At 41.3% G+C, this 18,994-nt stretch overlaps 1 protein-coding gene across 2 annotated transcripts in view; it reads left to right on the top strand.

Moving 5' to 3' along the window:
• Nucleotides 1-18,994, top strand: part of GBE1 (1,4-alpha-glucan branching enzyme 1) — a 197,282-nt gene that overhangs the window by 31,402 nt on the left and 146,886 nt on the right. For both annotated transcript variants that reach the window (XM_078388996.1, XM_078388995.1), the window contains exon 2: nucleotides 12,222-12,391. In XM_078388996.1, the coding sequence (XP_078245122.1) occupies nucleotides 12,222-12,391 (170 nt within the window). The remainder of the gene's footprint in view (nucleotides 1-12,221; nucleotides 12,392-18,994) is intronic.

The following is an 18,994-nucleotide window of genomic DNA, read 5'->3' as shown; positions in this document are numbered from 1 at the left end:
GTCGCAAGTCAAAGCATTAGTTCCCATAGGAACTAATACAAAAGACTTTTTTAAAAACCTAAAATGACTTAGGTTAAAAAAAGCAGGAAAGAGAATTCGATATTTAGGGGTCCAAATTACAAAGAAGACGAGTACACTATTTAAAGATAAGTATATGAAATTGATGAAGGAGATACAGAAAAATTTGGAGAAATTGGATAAACTACAGTTATCATTGTTGGGAAGGATTGCGACAATTAAAATGAGTGTCTTGACAAAAATTCTATTCTTATTTCAGACAATTCCTATCATATTAAAACAGATCTGTTTCCAAGAACTTAATAAAATAATCATGAGATTTGTATAGCAAGGTAAAAAACCAAGAATTAAAATTAAGGCAATGCAAGATTCTAAACAGAGGGCTGGCTTTGGTCTTCCAGATTGGGTTCTGTATTATAGATCTTGTATTTTAGATTGGATAAAAGAATGGATAACTTTGGAAAGTGATAGATTACTTAACTTGGAAGGACATGATTTACAATTAGGCTGGCACGCTTATCTATGGTATAAAAAGGATAAAGAGCAAAAGCATTTTAATTTACATATGATAAGAAGAGCTTTATTGGGAATGTGGAGAAAGATTATACAACAAATTTATCACAAAACACCTGTATAGGTATCACCTATTGAGGCCTTTATACAACCTAATCTCATGACAAAAGCAAAACTTTTAAGATATCAAGATTTATTTAAAAAGGATGGTGAATTAAGATCTAAAGAAGAACTAGAGACACAGTATAGACTGGTGGTCTGGAGCACAGCTGGAATCTAGATATATATAAGACAAAATAGAAGGTTTCTACTCAGAACAAATGATGTTTGATAAGCTTTTATTAGGTTCAAAAGACAAAATTGTTAAGAAAATGTATAACTATCTGTTAGAAATTAAAATGCAAGATGAAATGGTTAAAGAATGTATGATTACCGTATTTTTCGCACCATAACACACTTTTCCCCCACAAAACAGGGGGGTGGAAAGTCTGTGCGTCTTATGGAGCGAAGAAAACAGATTATATTTTCCTGTTTTCTTCTCCTAAAAAATTGGTGCGTCTTATAGAAAGGTGCGTCTTATGGAGCGAAAAATACGGTAAGTGGGCACAAAACATAGGGCATAATATTGATATTGATCATTGGTTGAAAATATGGCAAAATAATACAGTGGACCCTTGACTTACAGACGGCTTGACTTACAGACTTTTTGAGTTACAGACTTCTCTGGCCGCAAAATTTAGGTTTGACTTGCAGACTGAGATTTGACTTACAGACCAGAAAAAAACCAAAATGGAACAAAAACGGCCTGTTACAGGATTAATCAGTTTTCAATGCACTGTAGGTCAATGGAGACTTGACTTACAGACTTTTTGACTTGAGAACCGCCTTCCAATACGGATTAAGTTCTCAAGTCAAGACCCCACTGTATGAAGCTTAGAAGATCAGCTACTTTTAAGGAGAATATATACAAGATATTTTATAGATGGCATATGACTCCAGAAAAACTGTTGAAGATGTATACAGATGTATCAAATGTGTGTTGGAAATGTGAAGCACTAGTGGGAAGCTATTATCATATGTGGTGGTCATGTAGAGTAGCGAAACAGTATTGGAAAAGAGTACATGCTGTGTTGTAACAAATATTGCTTTGTAAGGTGCCATTAACCCCAGAACTTTTTTTATTGAGTATGATACCTGATAACATAGATAAGACAAAGGAATATATAGTTATATACATAGTTACTGCAGCCAGAATTCTCTATGCCAAAAATTGGAAAAGTCCGATGGTACCGAAACAAGAAGACCTTATAGAGAAGATAGGAAACAGCGGAAATGGACATTTTATCAGAAGTAATGAAGGACTGTCATTTACAAAAGGCAACAGAAAGATGGGACTTACTCAACAAATGGACTGAGTCAACAGGCAGTGTATGAAGAGCATATATTGAAATGAGAACTTAAATCTGGAAGGCCCGAAATAGTAAAAAGAGTAAAACACCTTTTAAACCAAATACCTTTTTTAAAAAAATACATTTTAAAACAAAAGAGAGATCACAGTACACAAACCCTAGGAGCCACAGAATTAAAAAAAATTATAGCAGAGATTAAAAATGCTACAACTACACACCGCAAGAACCCATCAAAGCGCAGAAACATAACCCCCCCCGCTGCAAAACCCTGTACATACAGTACTCACCCAGAACAGGCAGTCTCTCTGTTTTAAAAAAGAAAGTCAAAAAGCCAAAATCCAAAAAGCAAAAATTTAAAAAAATGCAAAAAAAGAAAAAAAAGGACAGGACAGCACTTTTCAAACCTACACTCTCTAACCACTGGGGTGAAGGAGCTATAGAGAAGCAGCCTCTTCGCTGACCAATGGTTAGCTGAAAGCAGTTAAAATTCCCCGCCTTCCCACCTTCCCCCCCCCCCCAGTCGTAACTCAAAGCGCAAGTCATAACTCAAATTGGTCGCAAGTTAAGACATTCGAAAGTCGAGGTACTACTATAGTTGTAATACTCAGAGCTGGATTGGCTGTCGAGGTGGGAGGAGGGATGCTAACCTAAGCCAAACTTCCTCCTGGGCATGGTTTCCCACCTCCCACCCTTCCTATCTTTCAGCCGGCCCCTTCCTCAGTACTGCTAAGCAATCAAGGAAATGCATTCAAACCACAGAGACATTGAAATTGTTTGTGTGAGTGAGATGGTTGTATTCAGTCTTCAGCACGTTGAGAAACAGAAGATTTCAGCTTGGCCCTTACTCACAGAAGCCCAATCGAAGTAAAAATTGTAGGTACAGGGGAGTCCTGGGTCCAGCAGACTGTGTTAGCTATAATCTGTGCTTTTCAGTATCTATGGGGATGGGTGGGTTTGGAACTGACACCACAAATATATAATGGTCCTAGTGTAAATAAATAAATAACTTCAAAGGGATTCATAATGCTAAAATGTTTGGGAATCTCAGTTGCAGAGGGATATGATAGATATGAAACTACGGGATGGTAGTGGCTTGAAGATAATCAGCAATAGGGTCTGGTTGAAAATTTTCTAGATGTTTCCATAGCTCTCTGCTTTACCTAACTGTCAGTTCTGAAATATGCATCAGAAGGAGTATTTTTTAAATTAGCCGTTGTGAAAAAGGAGCTACATTCTACCATAATACAGTCAAGACACTACCTTAATGAACAGAACAGATTAAAGGAAGTATTTTGAGAAATATCGTTGATAACCTTCTGAATTTGCTGACAAGAAAATAGAAAAAATAGACTTTTGAAAATATTCCGATTGTCACTTGACATATTTTTCTTTACTTTAGCCCTAAAATCTAAACATGATGATATTCCTACATGTCCAAAACTTCCACTTTAGGAGGAAAAATAATACAGACACAAGATACAGTGAGAAGGAAGTGGTAGGAAGGGACATAAAATTTATATTCTCCTCCATGGCCTCTCAATGTCTTCAATTTCCTTTGGGATGTGGGGTTAGCAGTGCATTTCATGTAACTGTTTTGCCATTTTGTGAAATGTTATGGATGTATATTGGTTCATAGTTGTGCTGGAAATTTGCTATAGTTCTTCATAAAATTCTCTTAACCAGTCTTCATTGTGTGATCTTTAGAACTGCATATGGAAATACCTGTGTTTTTGGTTCTATGTACCTTTTAACAAATATTTGATGTTTTTTAGGGATACCAATTTGGGTTTGGTAAGATTATTTATATGCTACTCACTTACTACATTTTAATTACTTATTAAGGTTTAGATCTCTACCAGAATTAACAGCTGCTGACTGGAAATGTCAAGGAAATACTTCATTATTGCTGCTTAATCTTTTCAAATATTTTTCTCCCTCCCCTATCTCTTTGCATATATTTGGCTGCTAATTGGAACATGTTTTCTGTAGTGACTTATTGCTAAAGGCCAGGACTTAAACAAGTAGGAAGCACTGTGTGAACAATGGAGCTTGTTCATTTTTTTAAAAGGGTATGGACCTTTTCCTGTTGGAGGGTCTCATGCTCCTAAAAACTAGTTCTTGAATATTAAGAGATCTTCTGGAACATGATCTTATCTAAGTTGTAATGCAGTACCTTTTGTTTCTGTACAGCAGGGGTTGACATCATGTGGTCTGTAGGAAATGAGCATCTCCTACAAGCATTATTGTGCTCTCCAAGGTCTCTCTAGTATCCCTGTGCTTTAAAATGTGAGAACACTAGTGGGGCCCATTGTGTAATTTTCACTTGGAAGGTCCCAGAAAAACAGAACAAAACTGGAATCATCATCATAGTCATTGTCATCATCCTGGAACTGCAGAGCTGGAAGGGACCCTATGGATCATTGAATCTAGCCCCTATCAAGGAGGCACAGTGGAGAAACAAACTGTCAGTCTTGGCTCTGCAGCCAGATACTTGAGCCACTGAGCTATCCAGTTCAGTACCTCTATAGGTGCTTTCTATCCTCTTTTAAAAAATAATGGCAGAAATGACCATCTCCAGGCCCAGTGCAGTTCAGGTAAAATTGAAGGTGCAGTTGAACATTTGACCCATAAGCTCCACAAGACAATCTGTTCTAGCCATTGCCTGAAATCCAGCATTGCCTTCCAGCAAGAGTGAGCTATAGCAGTAGGATAAAATTATACTAAGAAAGGACTAAATTGGCAAACATGGGGTAAATTTAGTTTCAGACCCTTGGAAATTAGTGGGATTTGGGTTAATATTGACTAAGAAGTCTCACTCATTTTAGTGGGTCTACTCTATTTGAGACTAAAATTGGATGTAGCCCAGTTGTTGAGGCTTCTGTCTCTCCTTGTCAGACCTCAACATTACTTCCTCCACTGTCTGTTGAAGAGGATGCTCCAGATTTGGGAGTAGAGATCGGGAATCATCACTAACAATGATAGGCTTCGTTGAGTCTTCTGCGATATCTCAAAGTTCTATAATCACTATATATCTGTGCATAATTCTTAAGAATGTTCATAAAGGTTAATTAAAAGTTTGAAAATACACAGTTTACTGGTACTGTAACCATCCACTGTGTTCATCTCCCTCTATTACCATCTCCACACAAGAATTAAAGGTTGTTCATGACTTTGTGTACCTTAGCTCAACGATCTCTGACACTCTCTCCCTAGATGTTGAGCTGGATAAATTAATTGGCAAAGCAGCTACCATATTCTCTAGACTCACGAAGAGAGTATGGCTTAATAAGAAGCTGACAGCATATACCAAGATCCAGGTCTATAGAGCCTGTGTCCTGAGCACACTCCTGTACTGCAGGGAATCGTGGACCCTTTGTGCACGGCAGAAGAGGAAGCTGAACACGTTCCATATGCGTTGTGTCCGACTCATTTTTGGTATCACCTGGCAGGACGAAGTTCCAAATAGAGTAGTCCTAGAATGAGTTGGATTTTTTAGCATGTATACATTACTGAAACAGTGACGTCTACGTTGGTTCAGGTATGTCATGAGAATGGCTGATGGTCAGATTCCAAAAGATCTCCTGTATGGAGAATTAGTGCAGGGAAATCACCCCAGAGGGAGAACATAGCTGCTACACAAGAATATCTGCAAGTGGGATCTGAAGGCCTTAGGAATGGACCTAAAAGACAGGAAACCCTGACATCTGAGCATTCAGCCTGGAGGCAGGCGGTGCATCATGGCCTCTCCAGTTTTGAAGAGACCATTGTCCAGCAGGCTGAGGCTAAGAGGCAGTCCTGAAACCAAGAAAAATCAGGGAGCTGGGACAGGGGACAGATTTGTCTTCAGTGTGGAAGGGATGGTCACTCTTGAATTGTCCTTCTCAGCCACAGTAGACGCTGCTCCAAGTCCTCTATTCAGAGCACGTTACCATTGTCTCTCGAGACTGAAGGATGCCTAATCTAATTGTGTTTCTAGTTAATTCTGAGGAAACTGATTTTTGTTTTTCTGTGGAAAAATATAATCACAAAAGCTTTTCCAGAAAATTTTACATTGTTGTTTTTCCCACTCAGGCATAAGTATATTTTTCATGTGGCAGTGGTTGGATGAATTGGTATTTCAGCTCCCGAACAGTTTGCAACATCTACAAAACAAGGCCATTGCAATGATCTAAATCCAATTTTAATCCCAACTAAAGCTGTTTGTAGTGCTGTCAAGTAATTTTGAATTTATGACAACTGTAGTAGGATTTTTGAGGCATATGAGATGTTCAAGGAGTAGTTTTACCATTGCTACAGCGCAGTGGCTTTCATGACTGAATGAGGATTTCAGCTGAGATCTCTTAAGTCCTAGTCCAACACACCATATGCCACACCACATTGACTCACCCCAACTAGAACAGACCTATTGAAATGAATAGAATTCTTATTTTAACATCAAATATGAATTTTTCTGAATTGATTTCAAGACACTATGCAAAATACAAGACACTAATTGAGCCTCATGGCGCAATGGTTAAACCGCTGTACTGCAGCCAAAACTGTACTCACGACCTGGGGTTCAATCCCAGGTAGCAGCTCAAGGTTGACTCAGCCTTCAGTCCTTCTGAGGTCGGTAAAATGAGTACCCAGCTCGCTGGGGGGCCAATGTGTAGCCTGCATAATTAACTTGTAAACCGCCCAGAGAGTGCTTGAAGCACTATGGGGTGGTATATAAGCAGCACGCTTTGCTTTTTTTTTTTTACTAATCCAAAATGAGAATCAAGTGAACAGTTCAGTTCAGTTTAAGCAACAAAAATGTTATCATAATCTGAAAGTAAATACAGTTGTTTTGACGCATATTTTATCTAATATTCAACATTTAGAGCAAACCATGTTAAATGGACTGTACAAAACAAATGTCATATTCCACCTCTATTTGTTTGTTTGTTTGATTGCTTGTTTGTTTGTTTGTTTGATTGATTGATTGATTTGATTTATATCCCGCCCATCTGGTCTGGTCGACCACTCTGGACGGCTTCCAATATGGTGTATACGATAAAACACAAGAATTTTACAAACAGTTCATAACACATACAATAATAAAACAAATAATAAATGAAAGAAAAAATAGAGAAAGAATTAAATATTGACAGGAGGGAAGGCCTGAACATACAACCATGTTTTTAGTTGACTCTTAAAAGTGCCCAGTGTAGGGGCCGCACGAATAACTGGAGGAAGGTTATTCCAGAGGTGAGGAGCCACCGCTGAGAAGGCCCAGTTTCATGTCCTTTCCTTCTGGGCCTCCCTCGGCATTAGGCTCCTCAGCCTCACCTCCTGGCTCGTGCGGGTGATCTGAGTAGATCTAGGTGGGAGCAGGCATTCCGCCAAGTATCGGGGTCCTGAAACATTTAGGGCCTTATATGTAAGCATTAACACTTTGAAGTCAATGCGGAAACGGATGGGCAGCCAGTGCAGTGTGGCCAGAGTAGGAGAGATATGTTGGTATTTTCTCACTCTGGCCGCTGCATTCTGCACCACCTGAAGTTTCCGCATCAGCTTCAAAGGAAGCCCCACATAGAGTACGTTACAGTAGTCTAATGTAGAGATTACGAGCGCATGTACTAAGGTAGTGAGCGCCCCCGTGTCTAGGTAAGGGCGCAGCCGGGCAATCCGCCAAAGGTGGAAAAAGGCAGTGCGGACTACCGACGCCACCTGCATTTCCATGGTGAGCGTCGGGTCCAGGTGTACCCCTAGGTTGCAAACCCCACTCTTTGCGGCCAGGGCCACCCCCCCAAACATGAGGGAGTTTCCCAAGCCACCTATCACGGGGCCACCCACCCTCTGAACTTCCGTCTTGTCTGGGTTCAGCCTCAGCCCGTTCTCCTGCATCCATTGCAGTACGGCCCCCAAGCAGCGCTGGAGGGACAGGACGGCATCACCTGCAGTTGGTGAAAAGGAGATGTAGAGCTGGGTGTCATCAGCATATTGATGACATGATGCTCCACACCCCCTGATGTCCCCACCCAGCGTGCTCATATAGATGTTAAACAGCATTGGAGAAATAGTCGACCCCTGCGGAACCCCACATTTGAGACTCCACGGGGCCGAAATATTCTCCCCAAGCTGCACTCTCTGGGGGTGGCCCTCTGTAAGATTTTGATGTGGGACAATATATAAGTGGTGAGTTGATGGGATAGCTCAGTGAGTTGGACATCTGGCTGCAGAGCCAAAGACTGGGCGTTCAGTTCCTCACTGTGTGTCCTGAGAGAAGAGACTCCCGCCCCCCCCCAAAAAAAGTGAATTACTTCTGAGTACTCTTTACCTGGGAAAACCCGAAAGGGTCACCATAAGTTAGAATTGACTTCATGACACAATATTATATTATTATAAAATAATATTATTATATCTATGTCTACAGGACATCGTTATATAGGATCTCTTTCCATTCGGGCCCAGACCTGGAAAGCCTTCACCTGATGTTGGACCATCAGGATAGAATCATAATCAGCCCGAGAGATGCCAATGGCTATAGTGCTTTCCCAAACACCACCTGACAGGAAGGATAGGAACCACTGTATACAATGCCTTCAGTACTCCTCCTAGCCAGACGATCCAATATGATGAGTGGTATCAAATGCTGTTATAAAGTCTAGGAGAACTAATATGATTGATGTCCCCAGTAAAACTTGTCTCCCAAGGTGACCAAAGCAGCCTCAGTTCCCTATTTTGGCTAAATACCTTCCTAAAATGGCTACTGATAAAGAGTATCACCCAGGAGTGTCTGAAGTTGCAGTGACATATTCTTTTCTAAGGAGGTGTTTTATTACATGATTTAAACATACTAACCCATCCCACCTTGGCAGGAGGGGCAAGGATTGAGTGAGTAAGTGGTAACTCTCACCATTGTATGCACTCTGTCCACATTCTTGAAATAAGTTGAAAAGAATCCCAGTTGAAAATACAGGCAGTTGCAAAAGGGGGCACTGAGGAGCATCAGTGTCATCTACTCCAGCTATTTCTGCATTCCACAGTTTATTCAGCACTTTCACATACGACCACATTCATCATACCACCAGTGAATGAACAGAACTGTGCAGTTGTCAGGGACATCAAAGTGGACAGTTTTACAAGGTAATTAGAGAAATTCATAGAGGATATGCCTATCAATAGGTAGTCAGGATAGCAATATAGTGCTTCCAGTGGCAGAAGCCTCTGAATACCAGTGGCTAGGGGACAAGAGGGAGAAGATACCATTGCAATGGGCATCTATCTGGTGGGCTACTGTGTGAACAGCATACTGGAACAGATAAATCTTTGGTCTGATCCAGACTGACTCTTTTGTTGTTGGGTTCTCTTTTGCTCACTGTATGATATTTATACCCAGTAATGGGCTTAACTGAAAATGGAATTTTATCTTTAAAAAACCCCTAAAACTCAGAGGAAGAAATATTACATGTTGGTGATTCCAGAGACCCAGAATAATTTTTTTCCAGAATAAAAAAATTAGATTTTTTTTTCATTGTGGGGCAGTAATTCAACTTTGATCTATAGACTTTTGCTCTTCTTGAATAAGTATATCAGCAATGTCCAGCCTTTCAGTATTAGTGATTGTGTATCTTTAACTTCTTGTCTTAAAATAGAACTGTCAGCATCTGGCTGCTTAAATCCCTTCTTCACTGAATGTTGAATATAATGTTGAAAGTTTGTCTCAGTTTGCCAGCATGTAACTGATAAATGAGAAGAATAAACACATTCACAAGTGACACAAGTTGTCTTAAAACTCTTATAAATATTTAGATGACAAACATGGGAATTGAAAAATTCATTGATTTGGCCCACTTTATGTCTACTTGTTCAGATTCTACAGTGCCATAGTCCTTCTATTATTTAAAAATTATATTTGGTAAGTCCAGTTATAACTCCTCTTTCATTCTAGTCCCAGTATATTTGATAAGTCATAGAATCCCACAATCCCAAGAAATGTACCTTCCCCTTGCAGGCCACTGTGTTTTCTAATGTTTAGTAAGAAGCTGGAACAGTTTTGGTATCCCTTGAGGAATTGACTGCTGCATGAAGTCTGCATGTACCTTGGGATCCCAGATGTTCTTGGACTACAACTCCCTGAAATGCTAGCTAGCACAGGTGGTGAAGGCTTCTGGGAATTTTAGTTCAAACGCATCTGGGGACCCAAGGTTGGGAATCACCATCTTTTATCAAGCAGTTGGGGGCTCCATGTGCTGAGTGGGCAACGGTGGAGAGGGTTGTGCTGTTGAGCTCTCTCTCCTCAGGCATTCAGGTAACCTGAATAGGGATCTAGTTCCACTTACCAAGAAATCCCAGAGCCACTGAGAAGGCCCTTTTGTGTGTTCCCATCAAATGTGTCTCTAATTGTGCTGAGAGGGAGAAAAGGGCCTTTCTCAAGGATTTGAAAATCTAGATTGGCTTATGTGGAAGAACGTACTTTTTCAAATAGTTTGGTCCCAAGTCATGTGGGGATTTATAGGATATGACTAGTATTTGGAATTCTGCACAGAAACACAGTGTTAGCCAGTGAAACTGGTGTAACAAGGGGGTTCCTGTAAACAATTGTCATAGCTCTGGCTGCAGCATAATGGACAAATGTATTTTTTCAACATCCTCTCATCCGTAGAGAGGGTGTTGATTCAGTGTGTCTGGAGAAGCTGCTGGCAGCCATGATAGTTTCCCCATAAAAACCTTGAACCACTTCTCCCTTGTGATATATTTGAAACCTGTGTCACAGTGCCTTGTTATCATGCTGTTCTTTGACCTTTTTTCCCTCCAAAGATGTACAAGTCATCTTTTCCCACCTTTTTTGTTTGACTTATATTTTATGCATTCAGATTAAATTGCAGCAAGCTTTAAAATTCCATCACCTGTCAGACGTGTTTGTTGAGAAGGCAACTTTATATTTAGATGCTCTTGAGAGAGAGAGAGTTATGTACTGCATAATGAGAGAGCTGGCTCTGGAGGTTACAAAAAATCATTACACAGTTTTGATACATTACACCCACCAGTAGATTTCCCAGATGTAACGTTGGGGGTGGAGGTCTTCAAATGGACGAAGAAGAGTATATGAGCATGCTCTCTGTCCTTGGGTGTTGCTTCTTCTGAGATGTTTATTGGCTGTGAGGTTGATATTGGTTTCTTGAACAAAAGCTATGGGGAAGGCTTAACCTTGCAAGTAAAAAGTTAATATAATCAACAGGAATAACCAATAAATGAGACCTATGGAGCCTCTTAATATAATGTTTCTAAAGTGACTCTTTCTGTACCACAGCTTTAAATAAACCTGAGACTGTTTCCCAGCAGTGGCATTTTTCCCCAAGGTGTAATATCTTAGTTGTCACTATGATTGATGTTTCCTTTGAACAAATGACCCTTTTAAACTAGATAAAACCGAGTATTTTACAATAGAGGTGCCATGCTCTAGCTTGTGTTTTATGAAGAAAAAGTGGTCTATACGGAAACTGTGGGGTGTTTTGGTGGCTGTTGCTTTTAGCATAATAATTCTTATATTTTGAAAAATTAGTAATTTAGTAGTTGAAGTCAATGAAATACAGCATAGCAAACAAAGTGAAGGAGGGGAAACAATCACTCCTATATGTTAAACTCCAGGTTACGGCATAGAGAGTATAATGTTATAGAAAGTGCCAGAAATAAGCAGTTCTTAATGCATTCCTAATTTTATTGCAAAACATCTGGCAGGCTTTACAATTTACAATAAAGGCATAAGTCTCTCTTTGTTATTTGAGGGTGGTCTTATCAAAGGAACCCTGGAAATCATTTTGTTTATATTTCCCTCTTGCTGTGAACTTGATATAAGAAAGCTGACTTATATCTCTTCATATGAATTGTTTAATGGATTTTAAAGTACAGTGTGTGTAAAATTGAGACTATTGATATTCAGTGTGGTTAATTGATCTATTGTTTTATATATATTTCTTATCTAAACTTTAAAATGTTCTACATGAGTTGTAATAATTATACACACACTTGTATAATGATGCATTGCTGTCTTTGTATTGTCATAACTGTAATACTTCCATCACTTTTTTGAACTATTTTTAGCACAACACATGTGCTAAAAATGTGATTTTTACTATATAGTTCATAGGTCATAGTTAATTTAGTTGTATAATACATTCGCCAAAGTTTAAAGGGGTTAATGAAGATGACTGTAGTGTAATAAATTTGATTGAACAAGTGTAAAAATCTGACTATCCTTGAAATTTGTTATGTAGCTATTTGATAACATTTTTTCTAACATTCTTTTATTGAAAGGTATGGGATCTTTCATCATACGTTGAAGAGCATTGAAGAAAATGAAGGTGGCCTTGACAAATTCACCAAGAGTTACCTAACATTTGGAATCAACAAATTCGTTGATGGAGGGCTATATTGCAAAGAATGGGCTCCTGGAGCAAAAGCAGTGTTTCTTACCGGTGATTTCAGTAAGTATTTCAAGCATTTATGTTTTGACCTCATCATTCATTCATTCGTTTGTTTGTTTGTTTGTTTGTTTGTTTGTTTGTTTGTTTGTTTGTTTATATGCCACCCACACTACCTAAAGGTCTCTGGGCGGCTTACAACATTTAGAAATGTCATCAGCGTCGGCGCTAGACGAATTTCAGTCGGGAGGGCATTCCGTAGTCTGGGGGCAGTTGCCAAAAAGGCCCTTTGTCTACAAGCCGTCCCTCTTACTTCCTTAAGGGACGGCTCTTTCAAAAGGGCCCCCTGGCTAGATCTTAATTGCCGGGTAGGCTCATATGGAAGGAGGCGGTCCTTCAGGTATCCAGGGCCCAAGCCATTTAAGACTTTATATGTCAAAACAAGCACTTTGAATAGGGCCCGGGCAGCAACTGGTAGCCAATGTAACTTATACAGAATCGGCTTGATATGTTCCTTGGCGGCTGCACCACTCACCAGCTGCATAGCTCGATTCTGGACCAGTTGCAGTTGCCGGACCATCTTCAAAGGCAGCCCCACGTAGAGCGCATTGCAGTAATCTATGCGGGATGTTACCAGTGCGTGTGTGACTTTCATGAGACTCCGCTCGTCCAGGTAGGGCCGTAGCTGGTATAATTTCTGCAGCTGAAGGAAGGCGCCTCTGGCCACTGAATCCACCTGGGCTTCCAGTGTTAGACTGGGTTCCAGGAGCACCCCCAAGCTGCGGACCCTGTCCCTTGGGGAGGTGTAACCCCATTCAGGGCGGGAAAATGGCCCTCCAGCCTGTCCGGTGAAGCAGCCACTAACAGCACTTCCGTTTTGTCTAGATTGAGCTTCAATTTATTAACCCTCATCCAGTCCATTATCAGGTCTAGACACGAGTTCAGCACAGAAACTGCCTTACCTGGATTGGTGGAAAACGAGAGGTAGAGCTGAGTGTCGTCAGCATATTGCTGACTCCTCAGCCCAAACCTCCTGATGACCTCTCCCAGCGGTTTCATGTAGATGTTGAACAACATGGGGGACAGTATTGAGCCCTGAGGAACCCCATGACATAAATGCCATGGGGCAGATGCATCTAAACATTAGCTCTGTTTCCACATATCTGTTTAAGCACTTCAGTGGCTTTTAAGTAAATATTGTCAGCTTCAAAGCTGAATGTAAAATTATAAGTTACTAGGAAATTCTGATGTCTTAAAAGTACGGCAGAGCATGCCAAAGGGAATTTACATTCCCTTTCTCAACAAGGCAATGTAAATAATGTCTATTAAATAATAGAAAATACATGGTTGTATGCACTGTAAATCATGGTAGTAGAAACATTGTCCAGTCTAGTAAGGTTTCATGGTTAGAGAACTTCACAAAAACTGATAAGGTCTCAATTCAAATGGTTAGTTAGCTTACCTGGTTGTCTTGTACTAGCTACTGTACTTTAGCCTAATCTACTTCCTAAGACAGCTGAAATGATAAAATGGGGGAGGGGGCTTTGTGTATCACCTTAAAGCTCTTGTGATTTAATTATATAAATGTAGGCATGTTTAATTTGGAGCTAGCCCTCTAATTGAGAGAAAATGATACTTTTCCTGCAAACTGAAGTCCTGTGTGGTTATTTATAAAAAGAGAGGACACACAATCATACTTTCTTAAGCCTTATTACCATTTGCTTCCGCAACTTGAAGAAGCTATGTTTTGGGCTGTCCCTCCTAATCCCAGTATAGTCATACTATCTGAGGAATTCCGGCAGTTTTAGTTAAAAAAATAACTTTTCCAAGCTGTTTTAGTCCTTTCCTTGCCCAATTACTGTGGTGAAACCATCCTGCTTTTCTAGGTAATGGAAAGGTGTTGAAGGGCTGATGGCTGGTCTAACAGTCCCAACTTTCTCTGTCATTAACAGAAATACTTTTAATGCAGGTTGTTATTGTTCTTATGTGCCAACAAGTTGCTTATGACATCTTGTGAGTCTGTCGTCTCATTAACAGTACTGCTCAGCAATTATAAATTTAAGGTTGCAGCTTTCTCAGTGATTTAAGGATCTGGCTGCGGAACCACTGTGCTTTCTTGACAGGGGCTGGACTTGATGATCCATAGGATCCCTTCTAGTTCTGCAGTTATAAGAATCCATCTCTTTTTTGGTCTTCCTCTTTTCTTATTGTCTTCAGTTTCCCCCAGCATTTGGTCTTCCTCATTTCCTATTGCTTTTAACTCTTCCCAACAGGTTGCTATAGGAAAAGAAATTTAGGTTGCAATGCTGTACTGAGTGGGACCTGCTTCTGAGTAGACACGTTTGGTCTTTATCTTATTAACAAAGCATTAATAGCAAAGGCCTCTTGCTCTCCTGTTCATAAACTGAGAGATCCCAGTAATAGTGCATTAGTATATAAGGAAATAACAGTAAATCTCACATATCTACAGGGAACATGCACTTGGTTTGAGATAGAGGGGAAGAGAACTTCTAATTTCTACAGAACAAGAGGATGTGAGCCAACAAATTGGTGATTCAAGCAGATTTTCATTTTAGATTGTCCACAGATAGAGCAGATGGTTGTTGCAAGGGTCTATACCAGAAACAGGGTTTGAAAGCAGCCCAGAGATTAAGCACAAGTTGAGTGGCAGTCACAAGGTCAGTAAGTGCTCCATGTACAAGGAAGATCAGGAAGAGAGCTAGTCATAAGAGACAGCACTGGAGTGTGACGCCTGGTGTGCTCATATTGTTTCTGCATTCTGTTCCCAGAACTGAAGGTCTCTGAGCCAAATCATTCAAAGCCCCTCTGAGTGTAGCTGCAGAGCATCAGCACCACCTAAAGAAAAGTCTTGTCATGACACTGTATTGCTCCTTACTATCCCTTTAGCCAGAATGAGTCCTTATTCTGCAAAAAAAAAAAAAAAAAAAAAAAAGCCCTGCTTCATTGGACCAATTGAGCTTGCCCTATGTTTGCATTCCCTAAGACTAATTCAGCAGCTGTTTAACTTTCATCTCTCTGTGTTAAGACACTTGTATGTGTGACTGCATTCTCTCCTGAGCACTTTATGACAACCTTCATTTGCCCCAAGTTGATCCTACTAACATAAACTGTTCTTCTATGGCATTTTGGCTCAAGGAAGTCAAAATAGGAGCTCCAGGTCATTTACTTAGGAGGATTCATCCAGATAGGCCACTAATGCCAGCCGTTTATGGATGCCACTAATGGATGGAATGATGTATTCTTGATGTGCATGCAGTTTAATAATTATGTAAATCTGAATTATAATGGTTGAATTATTATTAAGATCTTACTGTGACAAACCCAGACCTACTGGGATCTGCCACACGTTAACTAAGCTGCCACCAACCATTCCCTATAAGAAGTCACACAGACCAGGGATGGATTTTTAAACAAATAAAGAACAAGGTTTATTTAAAACAACACACAGGGAAAATAAAATGATCAGGTGAATAGGATATAGTAACGTGGCTTAGTTTCACTCATACATACACACAGTTTGGTTCACACAGAACCCTTAACTTGAAGCACAGACCCTGAACCTATCAGTTCTGGCTAACCATACAGACACCTGAACCTCTCAGGTTGGTACTCTGACACACAGTAGTACCCTGTCTGACACACAGACTCCCACACCAGCTTCTTCTTCCCAGCTGCTGCTTTGTCTCCTCCAGCGTCTGCTGAACTTCACCACCCACGCTCCACATATATATACAGTACAGCCCCTCCTCCTGATGTCCCGCCTTCCACTCCCCATAGGATGGAACTTTCCCTCCAAACCCATGACAGACAGGTAACATCAGTGCTGTATGTAACACCTCCCCTCTTTATAAGTTGTTTTGTAGGGGGAAAGCTAAGGTGCTTTTTCCCAAAAAACAACCTGGATAAAACACACAACAACAGTTATACATACCATATCATACTTACTTATACTTACATTCTAAGTTAACCATAGCAATTAGGCATTTAAACATTTACCATATACATTACATCAATTTACCTTTATTCATACAAACCAAGTTCAAAAAACAGGTACATTTAACTCTTTGTCATCAATATATACACATAGTCCATGTTTCTTTCGCCGTCTTCATTCTTCAGGTCTTCTTGACAAGGCGTCAGCAACACAGTTCACTGACCCTCTGACCACCTTCACTTCAAAGTCATAGTCCTGTAGGTTTAAAGCCCACCTCATAAGTTTGCTATTGTGGGTTTTCATTGTCTTTAACCATTGCAGTGGTGAATGGTCAGTGCACAGAACAAAATGTCTTCCCCAGATGTAAGGCTTGGCCTTCTGGATCGCGTAGACTATGGCCAAACACTCCTTCTCCACGGTTGCCAAATGTCTCTCACCTTTTTGAAGGTTCCTACTCAGGTAGGACACTGGATGCTGGTCACCATTCTCATCCTCCTGGCACAGAACTGCTCCTACCCCGCTGTTAGACGCATCGGTGTAGATGATGAACTCCCGGTCGAAGTCTGGAGCCCGCAGCACTGGATAGTTGATTAGCGCCTGCTTCAACCTCTGGAACGCCTCCTCACAGTCGCTGGTCCACGGGATGCGGTCATCAGCCTTCTTCCTCGTCAGATCGGTCAGCGGAGCCGCAATCTCGCTAAACCTCGGGATGAACTTTCTGTAGTAGCCCACCAACCCAAGAAATGATTTGACTTTTTTCTTGGTGTTGGGTCTGGGCCAATCACGAACAGCTTCTATCTTGGCCTCGAGGGGTTTTATCACTCCTCCCCCTACTATGTGACCCAAGTATTTTATTTCTGGGCTACCCAGCTGCAGTTTGTTCTCTTTGCAGAGCCTAGGCCAAAGCACTCCCTCCCCTGGGTTAAAGCGCCTCTCTCTGCCACTCTGGTCATCCCAAGCTTTCTTTCTGACCTTTTGAGCTTGCAGGGTCTCTGCTGCTAGCTCTAGGTTTCTCTTTAGGTCATTCATCAAGGTGTCTATGTATGTCACAACGTCTTGTGGGTCATCCTGGGTGATCTGCTCCCAATTTTGTTTGATCAAATCAAGGGGCCCTTTCACCCTTCTCCCAAATAAAAGTTCAAATGGACTGAACCCGGTACTGGCTTGTGGCACTGATCGATAAGCAAACAAAAGGGATTGCAGCTTCTGGTCCCAATTGTTTGGATTCTCTGCCAAGTAAGCCCTAATCATGCGCATTAGAGTCCCATTGAACTTCTCAGTTAACCCATTACTTTCAGGATGATAGGCAGTAGTTTCCTTGTGCTTAATTCCACAGATTTGCCATAAGCGTTTCATGAGCTTTGATGTGAACGATGCACCCAAATCTGTGATTATTTCTGAGGCAAATCCCATCCTGGACATATACCCCACCAAGGCATCTGCCACTGTGTTAGTTTCAATGTTAGTCAAGGGAATGGCTTCAGGGTACCTCGTGGCATGGTCCACAATGGTGAGAATGAACCTGTTCCCCCTCTTTGTGGCCTTGGGCAAAGGTCCCACAATATCCACCCCTATGCATTTGAACGGAGTGTCAATCACAGGCAAAGGGCACAACTTTGCTTTGGTCCTATCGCGGCTATTCCCCTGCCTTTGACACACATCACATTGTTTACAGAACTCCCTGATCTGCTTCCCTATGTCAGGCCAGTAAAAATTCTGTGTGATTCTCTGCTGTGTTTTGTTCACCCCTAAGTGTGCAGCAAACATGTCAGAGTGCCCCCTTTGTAAGATCATGGGGTGATACTTTTCAGGTACCACCAGCTGACTTCTGATCCCATCTCCCCCTTTTGAGATATTCCTCAGGGTCTCTCTATACAAAATCCCCTTTTTCTCTAGAAATCTCACTGGGGTTTCAGGTGTTAGCTGGGCGTCAGTCACCTGTTCAAAACACTTTTGGAGAGTGGCGTCTGCCTTTTGCTCCTGTCCAAATCTGCTGTCTGTGGTTAAGGTTTCCACCACAGCTTCTGAACTCCCCCCACCTGCTTCCGTCTCTGGCTCATCATTACCCCCCTGAACTGTCCCCGTGGTGGCTTGTGAACGTGTAATCACTAGCACCCGTTTCACATGTTCAGCCAGGTCATTTCCCACGAGCACGGCTGCTGGCAGAGTCGATGAAATTGCTAGCCGCCAAACTCCCCTCCAGCCTTGAAAGTACACCGGTACCTCCGCTACTGGCAGTGAGATTACCTGCCCCTCAATCCCTGCCACCTTCATGCTCTCATTTGGGATCACATATTCCCTAGGAATAATATCTGGATGGCACAGGGTCACCTGGGAACAAGTGTCCCGCAGTCCCCGATACTGACGGTCAAGTATTCCTACGTCCACCCCTGCTGTCTCAAACAACTGAGAATCTGTTCTCACCAGCAGGCAGCGCCTGACCTCTACAAGAGGACCATTTTCCTCAGCCTGATCAGCAGATGTAGCTGTTCCAGATTGAGTAGCCATGGCAACAGGCTCCCTCAGTGACAATGAGCCTGGCTCTTTCTGGACACAGAACACAGCTTTTGGCTTGGTTCCACTCGAATCCTGAGGCACCATTCCTTTTAGCTGCTTTAATTTCTCACACTCTGAGATTAGATGGCCCTTTCCCTGACAGAAGTAACATTTTCTGGTGTATTTTGAGTCTTTCTCATCCTGTTTTGGTTTTC

This window comes from Pogona vitticeps, chromosome 3 (genome assembly GCF_051106095.1).
Source record: "Pogona vitticeps strain Pit_001003342236 chromosome 3, PviZW2.1, whole genome shotgun sequence".
In the NCBI taxonomy this organism is placed as follows: domain Eukaryota; kingdom Metazoa; phylum Chordata; class Lepidosauria; order Squamata; family Agamidae; genus Pogona; species Pogona vitticeps.
The sequence above is the reverse complement of the archived record's forward strand: the minus strand, read 5'-3'. Positions and strand labels throughout refer to the sequence as shown.